At 42.1% G+C, this 19,602-nt stretch overlaps 1 protein-coding gene across 1 annotated transcript in view; it reads right to left on the minus strand.

The window, feature by feature from the left end:
- LOC126474400 (high affinity cationic amino acid transporter 1-like) overlaps positions 1-19,602 on the minus strand; it is a 169,106-nt gene that overhangs the window by 16,350 nt on the left and 133,154 nt on the right. Inside the window, exon 12 of the mRNA XM_050101869.1 lies at positions 3,401-3,509. Coding sequence (XP_049957826.1) covers positions 3,401-3,509 — 109 coding nt within the window. The remainder of the gene's footprint in view (positions 1-3,400; positions 3,510-19,602) is intronic.

Raw genomic sequence — 19,602 nt, forward strand, 5'->3', positions numbered from 1 at the left:
TTCTTTCACCCACACTTGTCACATCGCTTATATCACTTGCACTTTCCATTTTGTGATCAACATATGTGTGTTTTTGGTGTGCCAACTGTTGTGTGTTTGTCTTTCTTTTGTTTGTATTGTGGTTTGATTTTTTTTCCATTTGTTGTTGTTGTTGTTGGTGTGTGTGTGTGTGTGTGTGTGTGTGTGTGTGTGTGTGTGTGTGTGCGCCACATAATACATTTATTGTATGTAAAAAAGGAAACATGTATTACAGGCCGTGTGTGTGTGTGTGTGTGTGTGTGTGTGTGTGTGTGTGTGTGTGTGTGTGTGTGTGTGTGCCACATAATACATTTATTGTATGTAAAAAAGGAAACATGTATTACAGGCCACTGAGGATGCTTCCCAAATAAATCAAGTGAAACGCGCATGGCAACAAACAAACTGCCTTCAAACTGCCTTCAATTGGTTAACCGGTTGCATAGATGGTACATGCCTCCAAGAATTAACGTATTTTGTTTCTCATAACTCTAATATATTCCTTTATTTTACTTATTTGTTAATTTTTTATGCACCACTGACTAGTGCGATACCATTCGACACTGTAATGCTGTTTTATTCCACATGATTTTACTATACAGCCAGAGATGGCACCAATGTATTTTTATAATGTATGATTTCAGGTTATGCCCAAGAGGGAGACCATGTTTTATTGTACTATTTTGATTTCTTTATTTTACTCATTCATTCATTTTTTATGTGCCAGTGACTAGCTTCATACCTTTTGACATTTTAGACCCTTGTACACTCTACATAAACCAATAATGCTTACTAAGTGACACTTTAGACTAATGTCACCTATTGTTACATAGCATGTAACTATATAGTGCTTATGTTTGAACTCTCAATATATTGTTAAAAATATCTTACTTTTGTTCCTGATTCTCCTGTTTTGTAATTCTTTGCACCAAAGAAAACTATGTAATAGTTGAAATCTAAATCTGCTATAATGAAACAACAGATTTAGTGATTCACTGCTATTCTTTTCTCCTTTGTTGTACTGTTTTGGTCCACAGATTATCATCAGGTATTCTGTACACCAATGGTATACAGAATAGAAAACTATACCTTGGGTAAAACTAGTGGGTGAGACAAGTTCGTAAGCTCAGAGAGGGACATCAAATGATACTGCATGTGACCCCCAGCTCCCGCCCCCTTGGGTGGGGCAGGGGGCAACTTTTAAATCTTAAGTGGAAACACCCATTTTTTATTGCAGATTCGGATTCTCCATAAAAAAAGTAATCAAGTTTTGTCTGAAACATTTTTAAACCATTGACAGGTGGCACTGAAATTGATAAAAATTAAAATTGGGGAAGAACTCCGATTTATGTAGAACGATCTGAGAAGGACGTATCAAATCAATACAAAATGCACACCAATTCTTTCATTACGCCAAATTAAGCAATTTTTTTTTGCAAAATGTATCCTACCCTCCACAGTTTTTAATGGAGGGAGGCATTACTCACCCGACTGTGGCACTACCGTGGCCAAACTGCGAACTACGGCTCAGTATAAAGGTCAGTGTAATGCGATCAGACGTCACGTCACTTTCAGATTGTGAACCGTAAACATCAAATGACAAAAGTAAATTATTCTTTAGTGAAACATGGCTCACTAACCTCCTACAGAAATTGTTAATATGCTGTTAATTTCAGGTGAGTGCCATAACAATTACACTGCAGCCGCACAATTGTATGTGGATCGTTTCCCTAACAGATGATGTCCAAGCAAAAACATTATTCGAAATTGCACTCAACGAGCTCGAAATGGATACATGCACTGTCCACCTCATCATTGCAAATACAATGAAAATTATGCTCATGCCCTTACCATTCTCACCTGTGTTCAACTGGATCCCAAAATTATTAGTCATGCAATTCAGAGAGAAATTGGAATACCGAAATCAACTGTTTTGAGGATTTTGAAGGCACATAAATATCATGCGTATCATATCACACTGACTCAGGCATTAACGATGAAAGATATGCAAATACGCGTGCATTTCTGCCAATGGGTCTTGGAAATGATAAGAGGTGACAATGATTTTTTTTAGATGTGTTATGTTCACCAATGAGGTCACATTCAAAAACAATGGTGAATTAAATTGTCATGATTGTCATTATTGGTCCCCTGTCAATCCACACTGGCACAGACCTGTTGACAATCAACACAAATGGTCGTTAATAGTCTGGTGTGGAATTTTAAACGGTTACTTGATAGGACCATATTTTTTGACCGAAATGTTACTGGGGAATCTTATTTACAACTTCTCCATGATGATTTGTTGGAGATAATGGAAGTTACTGATTTAGAAACTAGGCAACAAATGTGGTTCCAACAGGATGGAGCAGCTCCCCATTATGCTAAAAATGTGCGGAACATTTTAAATTTGCAGTACCCTGGTCGGTGGATAGGACACAGCGGACCAATTCAGTGGCCTCCACATTCGCCAGACCTAACATCTCCTAATTTTTTCTTGTGGGGTTACTTAAAAAATATTGTTTATGAAAGACAGCCCACAACCAGAAACAATATGGAGCAACACATTCAAAGAGCATTTGCAGCCATACCACGGGATGTGCTGCTCAAAACTGTGGACAACTTTTGCAGATGATTGACTTTATGCATTGAAGCAAATGGGGATAATTTTGAACAATTTCTTCGTGGATAATGTCATTAATTAAGCACCCCATATTGTGAGAGGCAAGGGGACTCACATTAATGAAGCACTCCAACATGTGAGAGGCAAGAGGACTCCCACTAATGAAGCACACCATGGGAACATCATTCTACTACGTCCATGTCGTTGGTCCTGAGTGATGCCAAAAGTAGGATACAGTACAATTTGTACAAAAATAGCTTAATTTGCTGTAACGAAAGAATTGGTGCACATTTTTTATTGCTTTGATGCGGCTTTCTCGGATAATTCTAAATAAATCAGAGTTCTTCCCCAATTTTACTTTTTTCTCAAATTCAGCACCATCTGTCAATGGTTTAAAAAAATGTTTCAGACAAAACTTGATTACTTTTTTATGGAGAATCCGAATGTGCAATAAAAAAAATGGGTGTTTCCATTTAAGAAGGGGGTGGGGGCTGGAGGTCACGTGTAGTATCATTTGATGTCCCCCTTTGAGCTTACGAACTTGTCTTACCCACTATTTTTACCTGATGTATAGTTTTCAAAATAATCTCATCCAAAACTTCAGATGGACCACCATGTACATGAGCCTTATTATGATCTATGGACTGAAACTCATATACAACAAAGAAATTTTTATCAGCAGCTCTTTGCAGTCTATTATGACATATTCAAATATTTGTGAGCTATAGAGCACTACCTTCTTAAAACAAATTGTATATTTACCTATGATGATCCACACACCAAATCGGATCCACGTGAACACATCCAACATCATCATTAAATAAGTGTTGACAAAAATACATGTTGCAGGCAGAATGGGTATAAATGGTACCTGAAATAAAAATTTCTGTGTTACTCTTCCTAGAGTTATCATCAAGATACTCTACACATGCGTGCATCAAGTTTACACCATAAGCAATGAAAGTATACTGAAATTTTAATATTAGTTTGTTTATATGTATCCTGTAGTCATTTTCAATAAAATAGGGAGTGGGGGATGGGGCAGTCTGGAAGAGTGTGTTGTTAAGACAAATATATTTTACTCAGTAAATATTAGGAGTAATAAAAAATAACATATACGCATCTTGTGCTGTGATGGACACATCACTGTTTTGCGGCTGCCAGCTGCACAACTTTCATTTTTGCAGTGGCCGCCCCAAGCACAAGCATCACACGGCATGCAACTGCTGTACACTGCGGAGCAGCAAGGTACTTGTTGGCAGAAAGACTTTTGGTGCTGATCTGATACAGGCAAATGCACGTGTAATGATTGCTGCTGACATAAGGAATGGTTCAAGCTCCATTAAAACCTGGTAGTTTTACTGGGTATGTCAGGGTCCTTCTATACGGCGTGTCAACAGGGATCTGAGGCAACTGACAGCAATTCAACAGGAATTTGGAGAAGACTACCTTTCCTTGAGAACCAGGTGCTGGAACAACCTCCATGTTTCTAAATGTAATTATTTAAATTCACATTTTCAAAAATTTTTAATAATTGGGAGAGAATCCCTTGTGTTGCTGTGCTTGTTCTATTGGTAATGGCGCCTGGGCAGTTAAATTTAAATTTATTCTTGTAAATGAACTTAAACTAAACTTTTTTCATTTAAGGCACTGCAACTGAGAATTAATGTGTGTTTTTTTGGTTTTAATAAAAGTTGTTAGAAACAACCCACATAATAAACCAACCATTCCACTCTCCCTATCCTCTGGTACACACTGGTAGCAGAGTATGGTTATGTCTGTTTGTGTGGCTTACCGTTAATTAGTAAATTATTCTCAGTAGATGATTTAGAACATATCAACTGGTTGAGATTTGCTCATTCCAGAATGGGTGACATAAAGGTGCCTGGAATCAGTGACTTGAGGAATTAAGAATCTCAATTTGAAATTAGAATTAGGGGGCGTGAGCCCCTTGGGAGTGTAGCTGACCGAGTGGGGATGTTGGAGGAAGTATTGCAACACCCTTTTCTCATAGCTCTGATGCATCCTAATGTGTAGAGTGAGGCCGTAGCCATCATCAAATCAATTTAGATGAAACGCATTAGTTGTATCTTGTTTTGAAGTAGAGGAATCCTCCTGTGCACAAGTACAGTGCCTGAAGGCTCAAATAACAAATTATTTGATTAGATTGCATGATCTGGATTGCATCAAAGGGATTGAAAAGGTGTGTAAATGGATAGATAAGTGATAGGAACAAGCCTCTGTCCTCTTGGAACATACTGAGGAAATGTCTGCTCTGAATCTTGATGAGAAATTGAAGTGAAGTGTTTGGAAACTACTGGAGGGGGAACTGAACACAGAACTGAGACTGGTAGGGGACTTGTTGACAGCCAAGGGGACATACTGGATTGAGACTGCATTGATTTTTTCGCTAATTTACCTAATCCTTTACTTGGATTGTTACAATAGAGTAGAAAACTGTCAGTTGATACTTCAATGTAGAGTAAGTACCTGTTGTGGTTCCTAGTGGTTTTAAGCACAAGGTGAAAATTGTGACTTGAAAGGAAAACAGTTTTATATGTTGCTATATCCAAAGTGTACAGGTTGGTAGGTTGGTTGGTTGGTAGGTTGGTAGGTTGGTTGGTTCATTGGTTGGTTGGTTGGTTGGCTTAAAAGAGGGGGGAAGGGAGGAAACTGCTAGGTAATTGGTCCCTTGTTCTGAATAAAACAATGCCACAAGGGTGGGAATAAAACAAGCACAACTGACAACACGAAACGGAGAGAAAGGAAAAACCACAAGGATGATGGAAGGGCAACAAACACTTAAACGAACAAAAGGGGACAAGAAAACCATAGAAAAGCAAGAAACAGGTAGAAGAGATTAAAATGACAAAACAGATTACCATGGCTGGCTGACCATGAGAGAATAAAAGGGAGTCACCAGCCAATCTGCAACACATTAAAACCTCCACCCTAAAAGCACTAGGCTAGAGGACACAGAGGGATGAAGGACATGCACTAAAACTTAGATTGAATGACAAAACCCACACTCACAAATAAAACGTAAAACTGAATAAGCCGATGAGGTGTTGTCAGATAAAATTAGCAGCAACAAGTCTGGTAACCGAAGATTTCATCAGTGGGTAGTCAAAGTGGGACAGTGCATCAGAATACGGACCACTGACAACCGGGTACTGCATCAACACTGAGGCGGGTCTCCACAGCGCAGGAGGTAGCCTCAGGTTGCTCAAATGTGACCAATGCAGAGCCAGCAGAGAACCACAGAGCCCCTGCGAGATGCTCGCATGGTGGACTGCCACACATTCATAGTTTTCTTAATGGCACACAGTTTGTTGTGCGTACTGAGACTATGCCATTCCATCTCCCAAAGCCGAAAAACCTGGTGGCATTAAAATGAACGCAGTTCAGTTATTGGAATGCCTATCTCCATAAGCAGTTTCTGTGGGTCCTGTTTGGCTAGCCTGTCAGCAAGTTCATTGCCTGGGATTCCGACATGTCCTGGGGTTCCCATTGAATGACTGGACCATTCCAAGGCATAGATGGACTCCTGGATGGTCACTACCAAAGGATGACGAGGGTAGCACTGGTCGATAGCTTGTAGACTGCTCAAGGAGTCAGTACACAGAAGAAATGACTCCACAGGGCATGAATGGATGTGCTCAAGAGTACAAGATATAGCCACCAGCTCTGCAGTGAAAAAACTGCAGCCGTTAGGCAAGGAGTGCTGTTCAATATGTCCTCCATGGACATACGTGAAGCTGACATGACCATCAGCCATCGAGCCATCAGTGTAAACCACTTCATGGCCTGGGTACATGTCAAGAGTGTAAACCACTTCATGGCCTCGGTACAGGTCAAGAATTGAGAGGAAGTGACAGTGGAGAGCCGCGGGATGAACTGAGTCCTTTGGGCCATGTGAAAAGTCCAGGCGAAGCCGTGGCCTAGGTGTACGCCATATAGGTGTATGTGAGTCGACCTCGAGTGTAGGTGATAAAGGCAAGGACTCCATTTCAGATAGAAGGGATCAGACACAAACTGCAATTGAAAGCCCTGACCTGGGCTGCCAATGTGGGAGATGAACCGCAGTGGGCAGGAAAAGGAGACTGTAATTCAGATGTGCAGGAGAACTATGAACATGTGCAACGTAACTGGCAAGAAGTTGCACATGCCTGACCTGCAATGGAGGGACTCCAGCCTCTGCCAGGACGCTGGTCACCGGACTCGTCCTAAAAGCTCCCGTCGCTAGGTGAATGCACTGGGTCAAGAAAACGCAATGCTGAGGGCGCCACCAAACCATAAACCAGACTCCCATAGTCAAGGCAGGATTGAACAGGCCTATGTAGAACTGCAGCAGCGTAGAGCGATTTGCACCCCAATTGGTGTTGCTCAGGCAGCGGAGGGCATTGAGGTGCTGCCAGCACTTCCACTTAACCTGAAGAAGGTGAGGAAGCCAAGTCAATTTGGCATTGAAAACCAGTCCTAAGAATCGATATGTCTTCACTACAGTGAGGGGATCATCAGTAAGGTAAAGTTCTGGTTCCGGATGAAGTGCATAACACATGACTTTGTGGCCAAAAGCTGTGGCCTAGAGCCCATGACTGCACCTTGTGGTTGTCTCCCTATAGGCACTCATCAACACCAGTACTGGTGGAGTAGTACGAAACACAGAAGTCATCTGCATACAGAGAGTGTGAGACAGACAGCCCTACAGGTGCTGCTAGACTGTTAATGGCCAATGGCAACTGAAAATAGATATACACTCAATACAGAGCCCTGTGGAACTCCATTCTCCTGAATGTGTGTGTGTGTGTGTTGGTGGGGGGGGGGGGGGGGGGAATTTTGGCAGGCACCAATGTGAACATGGAAAGTACGAAGTGACAGGAAATTCTGGATAAAAATCATCCTCCAGTGGAATTGCAGAGGTTTTTTCCATCACCTGGCTGAGCTAATCCAACTGTTAAGCTTTACACCTGTCCTCTGCATTGCCCTCCAGTAAACCTGGTTACCGGCAATGCGAACCCCTGCCCTCCATGGCTATAGGGGGTATTACAAGAAATGCAGAAAGCTGGTGTAAAGCTTAACAGTTGGCATAGCTCAGCCAGGTGGTGGAAAAAACCTCTGCAATTCCACTGGAGGATGACATTACCGTGAGGCTGGGAAGGCATGAAGTGTGCAAGGAGGCAGGTTATGCCTCAGGGTCACCTGCTGCCACCGATTGAGTATTTGTAGCCATTTCTATGGTGGATGAGGCATCAGTGAGATCCAGTCCCGCAGGGGATGTTAAGATATCCACCACTTCCTGAGATGAATAATGCTCAGGATTGGGCAGAAGATGCTGTCTGAATTAAGACTCTTCCGTTTCACATCTTTGACAGTTCTGTCACTTCTCCAAACTTATCCTCAAAGTGTTCAATGAAAAACTGAGGCTTCAGAGGTAGAAAGGAGTCCCCATCAGTTCTGCTACAGACTAAAAACCGAGGCAAATGTGGTTCTATACATTCTGTAGCCCTATGTTCCTCCCATGGTGTAGCAGGGGATGGAAACAATTTAGGGTCATACCTGTCAACGTTGTATTCGATCTTGCCCTTCTTAGAGACTGCTGGTGCCGTACGGTCACCAGCAAGAGATGACTTAGTCTGCTTCATTGTGGGTCATCCACCCTGATGCCACCCATTCTGATCAGGGGCTCTCCCCACAGGTGCCACCCAGCCAGAGGAAAGGCCAACTGCCATGATGGCCATTGCCGGGAGTCCTGATGCCTCAGGAAGACAGGCATCTACTCCTTCGCATACATGGGGAGTTTACAGCTCAGGCAGCAGCAGTGCGATCCCTGTGCCGTCAGGGGGCTACCACCAAATGGGTACATGACGGCCTCACCACAACAGACTGACTATTGTGCTGGATATTGGGTGCAGAGAAATCCAATATTGTCATGGGGGCAAAAGAGGACAGGAGACAATGGAAGAAGATGACATACCCTGGAAAGTGTCCTCGCTCAAATAGTTGAATAGCAGATGGAGATGCAAAGCCATGACAAAAGATTCAGGCGATCGAATTTGAGGGCACTATGGGTAACTCATGCATCACGTAAGGCATCTTTCCCCATATGGCCCGCACTTCTGTAGAATTTTGAAAATGGCTGGTCAAACCATAGAATGGGACCTGAACTCATAGGGCTGAAAAGTGTGAGATTCCTTTTAGTAGCCTCTTACGGCAGGCAGGAATACCTCGGGCCTATTCTGACCCCCAGACCTGCAGGGGAGAAGTGTACAGGGCATTTAATGGATTATGTTAATAAACTAGGGTTGTGCATTATAGTATTAGTGGATTACAAGAGTATTGGTGTATGCAATTGATATCCCCGCAGGCACTACAGGAATTAGTGCAAAGGCACTAATGGAAGATACAACAAATTGGAGAGCCCTTAGCTTGACTGTGTGGCATATCAGGCACACAGCAAAGGCAATCAATGGTACTGGTGTAAGTATAAGTTTGGAGGATAGGTCTAGCTTGCTGTGTGTAACAAGACCACAATCATTCATAGTTTTATGAGTTGTCTCTTGCCTGGTGCACAGTGTATATTATGCAGATATGAAGCAAGCAACAGACACCAAGATACAGGATTCAAAGGTGTATAACAAAGGCACAAAAGGACACCTCACAGATTATAGGATGCTATATATGTGTTTTCGATGTGGATGTCCTGACCATTTTAAACAAGATTGTCAGGGGATCCAGCAAAAGAACAATCAGAATACTGACTGACTAGAGATTAACAATAGGGGCAAGGTTAGGCTGAATAGTGTGTAATAGAATAGTGGCTTCACCTGTTGCTCCTGTTCTGCTTATTTACATTAGTAAGAATGGAGAACTGGTTTGTGCCCTACTTGATTAGTGAGGAGTGGTATCACTAGTGCCAAGCACTGTGCCAGTTCCCCCACTGGGTACTGAAGTTTGTAACTGTAGGATGGCCCTGGTAAACTGAAATTCAGCATTTAGGTGAGGATCTATGGTTTCATTTGGAAATTTAAGGTGAAGGTAGTCCGTCAATTAACTGTACCTATAATTCTTTGTTCTGACTTTATCCAACACATGGCTTTATTGTTAATTGGAAAGAATGAGGATTTTCATTATATTTTACTAGGGACTGAATCTATAAATTTTATGACAATCCTTGTGAAGCACTGGCACAGGTTGACATGGCCAGAGAAGCACAGGAACAAGAGATGGATGATTTTAATCATCTACCTTCCAAGTAGGATGCACTGCTGCAGTGTGTACATGTGGAATATCCAAATGTGCTCACCAATGTTCTGGGAATTGCTAAATTCAGCAAGTGAAAGATTAAACTTCCTGACAATATTCCTGTCAGGCACCCACTATACATGATTTCTGCACTAAGGATGAATGAGCTCAGGTCGGCTACAGATGAACCACTTAAGGATGGAATCAATAGACCTTCCTGCTCTCCATATTTCATACCCATATTTTTTGTTCCTAAAAGAGATGGGGGAATTTGGCCTGTCATAGATTACTATGCCTTGACCAAAAAGATAATTTTGCTGTCCATTTCACTGCCCAATCTACATTCATGTTTCTCCTGATTTTATAAGGCTAAATTCTTCACTCCACTGGATCTCAACCTTGCCTATTATCAGATTCCATTGTCTCAAGACTCCAAGCCAGTCATAGCCTTCACCGTGATTGGAATCTCTATAAGAGTAACTGTGTTCCATTTAGGCTTTCGAATGGAGCAGCACAGCTGACCATCTCCTTGATAGTATCTTTTCAGGTATTAAATTTAATCTTTTTTATTTGCTGGTATGGGGGGGCATAAAGTTAAGCCTTCTAAGATAAAAACTGCTTAATTATAGATGTCATTTTTGGCACATATGGTTTCTCCCCAGGATATGATCAGAGCTGCAGTGAGGCTATTCACAATTGTCCACTATCTAAGAGTCCCAAAGGGATGGCAAGATGCATCAGCATTGTTAATCTTTTTTGAAAGTTCACACTGAACTTCATCCACGTGGCAGGTGTGTTGAATGAATTAAGAAAGAAAGAAAGAAAGCAAATCTGAATGAGGTTCTTTGCAACAAGCTGCCTTGATGATGTTAGCAACAGCCCCCATGTTGGCTGCTCCAGATCTTTCCAAGAAATTTGTAGTTCAGTTGTATGCTATTCAACTTACAAACTGGTAACCAGTCTCTTAACTGGGGGCTGGGAAGGCCAAGGCCACTAAATGGGCAATTCAACTATCTGCCTTCAAGTATCATATACACATATGCACACATGTTGTTGCTGACAGCCTTAGTCATATTTTGTGGAAGTGGGTAGTGATCTATCTAGTGAGTGTACCTTGCAAGGAATCAGTTAGTGGGGTGCGGAGTTCATCGGCATCTCTTAGAGTTGTTTAGGGACATTATGGAATGCAAGGCATCTAACATCAGGTTAAAGGAAATTGAGGAAAAGATAAAGGGAGGAGAAAGGAAGCCCTATCATTTAAATGAAAATATTTTGTGCTGTCCCGCAGGGACAAAATAGTTTTACCCCTTAAGCTAGTACCCTTAGTATATAAAAATTACCACAAGTGTTTTACCCCCTGAATTAGTACCCTTATTATGTAAATATTACCATGAGTTGCCAGTTGGTGGCCATTTAGGAAAATTTCAAACCTGGATGAAGATTCACAAAAATTTAATTTGTCAGATCATGGACAAAGAAATTAATGAGTGGGTAGAGTCCTGCATGGTCTGTGCAATGGGCAAGCCGACGATGAGTGCAAGGCAGGGACTGTTACCTTCTGGAATGATGACATCATCTATGGAAGGGCTATACGTAGATCATTGAGAACAGGTTCATACTGGTCTGTGTCAACACTTTCACCCACTTTTGCTAGTTATTTCTGACCTGTGATATGTACACATAAGGCATTGTTAACAATTTACAGACCTTGTTCGGTTCCTTCAGACAATGTCAATATTTAGTCTCTGATAATACCATAGCATTCACACTGAGAATATTTCCACATTTCTGTTTCAGAAGGGGGATTGCACATACAATTACAGTGCTATACTATCCTTAACCTTTCATTTTCAATATTGGTCATCTGCAATTTGTGTTCCACTCTCATAGTGAACCACTACCAAGATCATTCTAGGGGTGACATGTTGCTTCATTGGTTGGTTTTTTCCTTCAGTACAGCAGTACATGAATCCCACAGACAGATCCCCACTAGTCATAATGTTTGCATATAAGCCCAATTCACTACCAATAAATGTGTCATCAGATAACTGTTACCTACAAAAATTGATGTAGAACAGGTCTGAGACAATTGGAAGAGTGTGAGAGCTAATCTGTAGCATAGTCATGACAGAAAAGCCTGGATGTAGAACCAGGGAGATGTCCTACTCACCTCAAGGCGGATGGCAGGATTTGGGTACAGAACTTCCAGGCAGTCAGTAAAGTGAAACATAAAATAATGGAGAAATTGTTACCCAGGTTTACAGGGCTGGCACAAATCCTCCCGGTTGTGATTCCAGTCCCCTGCTAGACAAAAACCCACAAAGTAAAAGAATATTCCATGTTTACTTATCCCAAATTAAATACTTTATTAATGGTAGAAGAGTCCAACAAGTAATTTGCATTCATTTAAGCACATATATAAAAAAGGGAATTTTTTATAAGCTATTTTTAAAATTAGGGTGCCCAATTGAACTAGTGTAGTTACAGAAAAGTATGATTGGCTCCACATGTATATTATTTATGTATCCTGCTTCGAAAACTAGGAGCAGCCAGAAATATCACTTGAGAAGAAAACCCCACAACACCTAACAAAATTGCTTTGCACATTGTTAAAACATCCAAAGGGGGTAAACCACAGAGAGGCAACAATATGGATTAAACGTGAACTTAGAAAAGCTAAAAGCAACCGCCAGTGTTGACACCAAATATTCATGCAACATCAGCCCCGCAGAGATCTCAGTGGCAATAAAGGACACAAAACCAGGTAAAGCCCCTGGCTCAGATGACATCCTCCCAGAGTTTCTTATCAAGTCTGGCAAATATTCAAAAATATGGCTAGCAAAGTTCTTCACATCACTAATGCAGACAGGAAACATACCCCAAGAACTTAAATGTGCCAAGATAATCGCCCCCTAAAGCCAGGCAAACTGGGAAATCTTCTGAAAAACTATCAGCCCATAGTAGTGTACAAACTTCTGTACAAACTTCTGGAACGATTGCTACATAACAGGATCAGTCAGACAATACTCACGGCCATCCCAGCAGAACAGGCCAGCTTTCGTCCCAACCGAAGCTGTGCAGACCAAGTCCTGGCCCTTATAACACATGTGAAGTGGGATTCCAAAAGAAATTAAAAACATCTGTGGCCTTCTTTGACTTTTCAGCAGCCTATGATACCGTCTGGAGACAAGGCCTACCCTATAAACTGCTGAAAATAATTCACTGTCAAAAAGTGACGAACCTTATTGGTAACAGAGGATTCCAGGTCATCATGGGAAACAAAGTCAGCAGCCCGATATTCCTTCAAATTGGCTTACCTCAAGGCTCGGTATCAGACCCATTGCTTTTCAGCCTATACATTGCTGACATGCTGGAAACAGCTTGTAGGAAATTTGGCTACACTGATGACAGGGCCATTGCAACAAGGCACAACAATTTTGATTCAATGGAAGAAACCCTGACATCTGATCTGTCTGTCCTGGCAGCATACTAGGCCTAATGCCATGAAGACAGAAGTAACTTGCTTCCATCTCAATAACAGAGAAGCCGACAGAGCTCTGGAAGTATACTTTGACAACACATGCCTCAGCTACAACAAGGAGCCAAAGTACCTAAGGGTCACGTTAGACAGAACCTTGTCATTTAAATCACACCTTATAAAAGCAGGTGCCAAGGTGAGAACAAGAAACAGCCTCATCCATAAACTCTGCGGAACCACCTTGAGATCAATGGCAACTACTTTGAGGACGTCTGTGCTGAGCCTGGAATACTCTGTGGTGGAGTACTGTGCACCAGTGTGGCTAAACAGTAGCCATGTGAACAAAATCGATGTTGAACTTAACAACACCATGCGCATTATTTCAGGAGCCATTAGGTCTACACCTAACATATGGCTACCTGTCCTGAGTCATATACCACCCCCAAAAATATGATGAGGAGCAGCCTTGATCATTGAATACGAGATCAAGAAAAACCCTGAACTACCAGTACACATCAATATACGTGATCTGAGTATCAAGAGGCTTCATTCAAGACATCCTTCTCTTGCTCTCAAGAGCCTCACTGGGGCTGACATCAACTCTTGGAGAAGAGAATGGCTCCAAAATGCTCTAAAAACTTGCCACCTAATGCCTTGCACTACTGAGGCAGTTCCTGGGTTGGATCAGCCCCACAAGATCTGGTCAACTCTGAACCGACTAAGAACTGGGCAAGGAAGATGTGCTGACTCACTCTTCAAATGGGGACTGCTGTCTTCACCAGTGTGTGACTGCGGTGTGCCTAAGCAGACCATCCAACACATCAGAACTGAATGCAGTGCCACAGTGTGCAGTGGGGAGTGGGGACATTGAAGAATTCCTCATGGCATCTCAAAAACCCATTGAACTTATACAAGGACTAGATGTTTGTCTGTGAATATATGTAATGTATAATAATGTGATCCAATACTGAAATGTACTTAAATGCCATACGCTAAATAAATAAATATGTATATTGAAGAAAAGGTCTGTATTATTTTCAGTATGTCTACAAGCACTATTGTGGCAAGTGCAATAGTCAATGACCAGTACCCGATACTGAATGAGTTGTTTTCACAAGCAGTTTAGAAGGTGCCTCTGTGTTCAGCGTCATAGACTGTGCTAAGGCTTTTGCACAAATTACAACGGCAGAGGCAGACAAGTACAAAACCACTATCATGACACCTTCCAGGATATTTGAACACAATGTTGAGCCTTTTAGTCTTCATAATACTGCTCAGAGGTGGCAGCATTTTATGGATGAGATTATACATGGTTCAACTCACATTTTTTGCTATGTTAGTTTTTCTGATAATATGAGTGACCACAATTCCCATTCGAAAGCAGTTTTCTCTTGTCTTGATGCAAATGGCATCAAAATTAACAAGGACAAATGTGTATCTGCAGAGGACAAAGTACAATTCTTGGATTACCTTATATTAAGAGATGATATTTCTCCTACTCCTCAGAGGGTCTCAGACATTTTGCAGGTGCCTCTTCCCATCACATTCAGAGAGTTACACAGGTTTGTAAGTACGGTCAATTACAACCACCGACACATACTAAAGTTTGCAGAAATTATAGAACCTATCAATTACCTGCTAAGGGCAAATACACTTTCGGTGTCAGAAAAGTCCCCTGGATGGGTTCAGCCAAGGAGGATTTCAAGTCCATGAAACTGTCTTTAGGGAAGGCTGTCTTATTGGTCCACTCCATTTCTAGTGCACAGATGGCTCTTATTGTTGATGCCAGCCAGCAGGCCATGGGGGCAGTACTCTAGCAATTAGTATCAGGAATGTGGCAGCCAATGACTTTCTTTCCAAAAGATCTGTCTACACAGCAAAATAACTGGAGTGCATATGACAGAGAGCTCCTTGCTATATATCTCTCTATCAAACTTTTCCAACACTACCAGGAAGGTATGGAGTTCAAAATTTACACAGACCACAAACCCTTAACTTCACTTTTTCAGCGAGTGTCTGAATTGAACTCCCAACATCAAATCTGTTATGCAGAATTTATTGCTCAGTACTCTACTCATGTCAACCACATCTCTGGGACCAACAACAATATCATGGATTGCTTATTACACAATTGTGCATCTTTGACATGTATTGATTGGACAGCTATCATAAAAGATCAAGATTCTGATGCATTTTTACAACAGTGTCTGCCCAATTCTGCATCGACTAGTCTGAAACTTGAATGGATGCCAGTAAAGGGTTCCCAACTCCATCCATCGTGTGGCACTTCTCAGAATGTTTTGCACCCGTTTTTACGTTACGTTGGTGATGCACCATCTTTGATATTTGTACGCCTTGCCACATTCTGCCATCAATGCTTCTGTTAAGTTTGTGGCCTCAAAAGATGTGCATCCAGGTATGTGGAAATATTGCCAGTTTTCGGCACATAATTGCATACCATGTAGAAAAACAAAATTAGTCACCTCACAACCTCTCCTGTGGTCGTATTCCTGACCACTACAGGTCATTTGGCCCACATTCATGTTGACGTGGTAGGACCCCTTCCTTGCACAGAGGGGTTTTGTTATGCTGTCACTTTAATTGACAGGCTTACAAGGTGACTGGAGGCATGCCCAGTGTCTTACATTTCTGCTTGCACCACTGCCCAAGCTATCATCTCCACATGGTTTGCTTGGTTCAGTATTTCTACATCAATTACATGTGACAGAGGGTGTCCATTTGATTTCCAATTATTTAATGAATTGCTATGAATGACAGGTTTCAACCTCCTGCAAACTATGAGCTACCATCCCTGTAGGAATGGGATGGTAGAACCTATGCACTATACTCTGAAGGGTGCCTTCGCATAGCACAGTGGGACATGGACAGACGCCTTGCCTATGGTTTTTTTGGGACTAAATAGCATGTTAAAGGCGGATATCAGGTGTTCTTCAATGCAAGTAGTCTATGGCAAAGCAGTGAAGGTGCCCAGTGAATTTTTTGCTTCATCCCCCTTGCGTGACTGGGGGACAGGCGAGTGTGGCCAATTTATGTGTCAGCTGCAGATTTCAATGCTCTTACTATGCACTCCTCCCCCATTGCAGGTCAGTTCTCAACCATCCTTTTTCCCCAAAGACCTCTTCACTTTCCCTCAGGTATGGATTATGAACAACACCATCAGGCCCCCATTGGCTCCTATTTATTTAGGACCATTCACTGAGATTTTCTGAACACCAAGACCTTCATAGCTGATAAAAATGGAACACATTTCACAGTCTCAGTTGACCATCTGAAACCAGCATTTACCAATTTACCACAGTCCCCTCCCCCTCCCCCCCCCCCCCCATGCCTCCTTCCTCCTTCCCACCCAGTGTATGGATGCTCCAGCCAATCCTCCTCAGCCTCTTGTGCTGGATATCCCTTCCTCTTCAGCCCCTCACACCTGTTCTGGCAAGATATATCAAATGCATCTATTGTGAGGTCGGGGGCACTCCAGGTTTCCAAAGTAACAGTGTCTTGTTTGCATGAGCATAGCTCTCCAAAATGGGGGGGGGGGGCTAACATGACGAGTGCAATAGTCAGTAACTAAGAAGTCAAACATTATATTGTGTGTTATATCTTTTGTTTGGTTGTCTTTTGTCTCTTCATGGTACCACTGTCTAGCTGTGAAAATATGCCTGTGTTGTGTTCTTTTGTTGGGAAGTAAATTGTGGTAAATAAAGAAGGATTCATTAAAGTGCATACTGTGTACACTTGTCCCCTATACTACCATTCAGTTTAATTTTTAATTGGAGACAAAGATATGTTAAAAGAAAGGAGGACTTCCATCAGGTTGTTTTAACTGTAGTTCCTCATGAAGCAGCAGCACTCATAGTGTCTCTTTGAGTTCCCTAACCAGGAAGCTCCTATTGCTTGAAGACAATTTGGGGCATCAGTGTAGCAGATCATTACCAGGTCATGCCCGAGTGCCAGTGGCTGTTGTGAGTGACAGTGACAGTTTTCCAGTGTCCATGGAACCACAACTATTATCTGGTTTGGAGATAGAGGGTGGGCTTCTCTTAATCTGGCAAACAGGTGCCAGTCTGGCCTGGGTAGGTGGCACAGAATCACTGGCATTTCCTGGAAGCTTTTTAGAACAAACTTCTGAAAGTGTCAGCATGCAACAGGACTTTACAGTTGTACTCTGAGTGTTAGCAAGAAATGGCCAATTGCATTGTCTACTTTCTGCTCTGAAGGCTGATTGGCAGCAATGTTGGCATGTGAAAATAATGTTGTGGAAATGTGGGCAATCCCAAAATTGATTAGTTGGTCTGTAACAGTGATAGAGTGCAGGAAGGGAGTTGAGCCCTCTGGTGGAGGTGTAGTTTGGAACTTCATTGTCAAGAAGCAGTAAGGTTGCTTCTCTAGATGTGGAAAGTTCAGAAGTGCATTCCTTTTGTGCATAAAGGAAATGTCTCAATCTATTGCTGTTTTTCAAGGTGAGTGTACATGGACTGTTAACTAAATGGCAGCCTAACAGAGCATGGAGCAATGGGCTAGCTGAAGACACTGTCTGTGGACGAAGTGGACTTCGCAAGGGTTATCAAGAGAGAATAAACGGTGTTTCACTTATATAGAAATTTGAAGTGTGGAGTTCTCACATATGCCCTCATCCTCTTTGACTTTAGACTGTGTTCTTATGTTGTTTACAGAGATAGTAGAAACCTGTTGAAGATGGTGAAGAGACTGCCTGCAATGTTTGTTGTCCAACACAGTGGTCGAAATTGGTAGTCTTTTGAGAGTAATAAAATTGCTGCATGGTATGGAGTAGTGGTATAGTGGCAGTGACTAATTTAACCATGAGCTGCAAGTCTAAGTGAGGCTGGCACAACGTATTGGGCTTAATATCATAGGTGTAGCAGGGCCTAGAAATTATCCAGGTCTACCAACAAACATTTGAGGGGAAGTATAAGGAGAAATACATTGTGTAAGTTATCTTGTGCACTGGATAGTCAGAAGAGTTTGTGGATTCTTGCTTCATTTGCAACATGACTTCACCAGACCCTACAGACCTTCTGAGATGATGGATGAAGAGGCATGTTCATCAGGAGGAGGAGGAGTGGAGGAGGGGGGAGGGGAAGGGAGAGAGTGTTGTGCCATGCAGTGATGGATATGGGGTTGTTCCCCGGTTGACAGCTGTACAACTCTAAATTTGCAGCATATGCACCAAGCACCACCTGGGCATCAGAGAGTGTGTGACCACCACATCCTTTGTAGGACCGACATGCTTACTGACAGAATGACTGTTGATGCCGAGTTGATTATTGCACAGACAAGTGATCACGATTGCTGCTGACAGAAAACAATGGAAGTCTTACCAGCTGTGGTGGAGTCTTTCTACATGGCACATCAACAGAGATCCTTAGGCAACTGTCTGCAATCAATGAGGAGTTTCAGAAAGACTACATTTTCTTGTCAACCAGGTTTGTACACATAATCATTTAAAATCATGTTGTTAAATTTTTTTAAAAATTGGGGGATAACCCTTCGTGTTATAGTTCTTGTTAAAGTGGCTGTTGTGCCTGGGCACTTTAATTCAATTTAATATTTGTAAACATACTTAAATGAAATTGTTTTTATTTAAGGTACTGTGCCTGAGGATTATTGTGGTTTTTGTTTTAGTAAAAGTTCTTAAGAGCAACCCACACATTAAACCAGCCCTTCCACTCTCCCTGCAATCTGGCACACACTTTAGTGTGGCTTTTTTTTTATTATGTATTTTTGCCCAGTGTACAGCTTCAGGATAACATATAATTACTCATACTGGGAATACTGTATTCCTTTTCAAATGAGTGCTGAATGACAGTTTGAAATTTGGCTTGTAGCCTTTCTGAAGCTCTCAGTTAACACCATTGAACATATTAATGGCACTTTCATTATGACTCAGAAAGACCAGTTGCAGTATTCCTTAAACACCTGACTTTAGTCAACATCCATTACTGCAAGTCCCAATGGTGTTGCTGCGTTAGTAACACTGGTTCACGTCAGATAACCAAAATTAAGCACTGGCAGGCATGGCTAGCAGTTGGATGGGTCACCGTCCAGGTCTGTTGATCACTGTTTTGCAAGTGGGGTGTACGCAGCCTGGTGAGGCCAACTGAAGAACTAATTGACTGAGGAGCAGTGGTTCCAGTCACAAAAACATGCAGTGGCTGGGACAGCAATGTGCTGACCACATGCCCCTCGATATCCACATCCAATT

The sequence above is a fragment of the Schistocerca serialis genome, chromosome 4 (assembly GCF_023864345.2).
Source record: "Schistocerca serialis cubense isolate TAMUIC-IGC-003099 chromosome 4, iqSchSeri2.2, whole genome shotgun sequence".
Lineage (NCBI taxonomy): Eukaryota > Metazoa > Arthropoda > Insecta > Orthoptera > Acrididae > Schistocerca > Schistocerca serialis.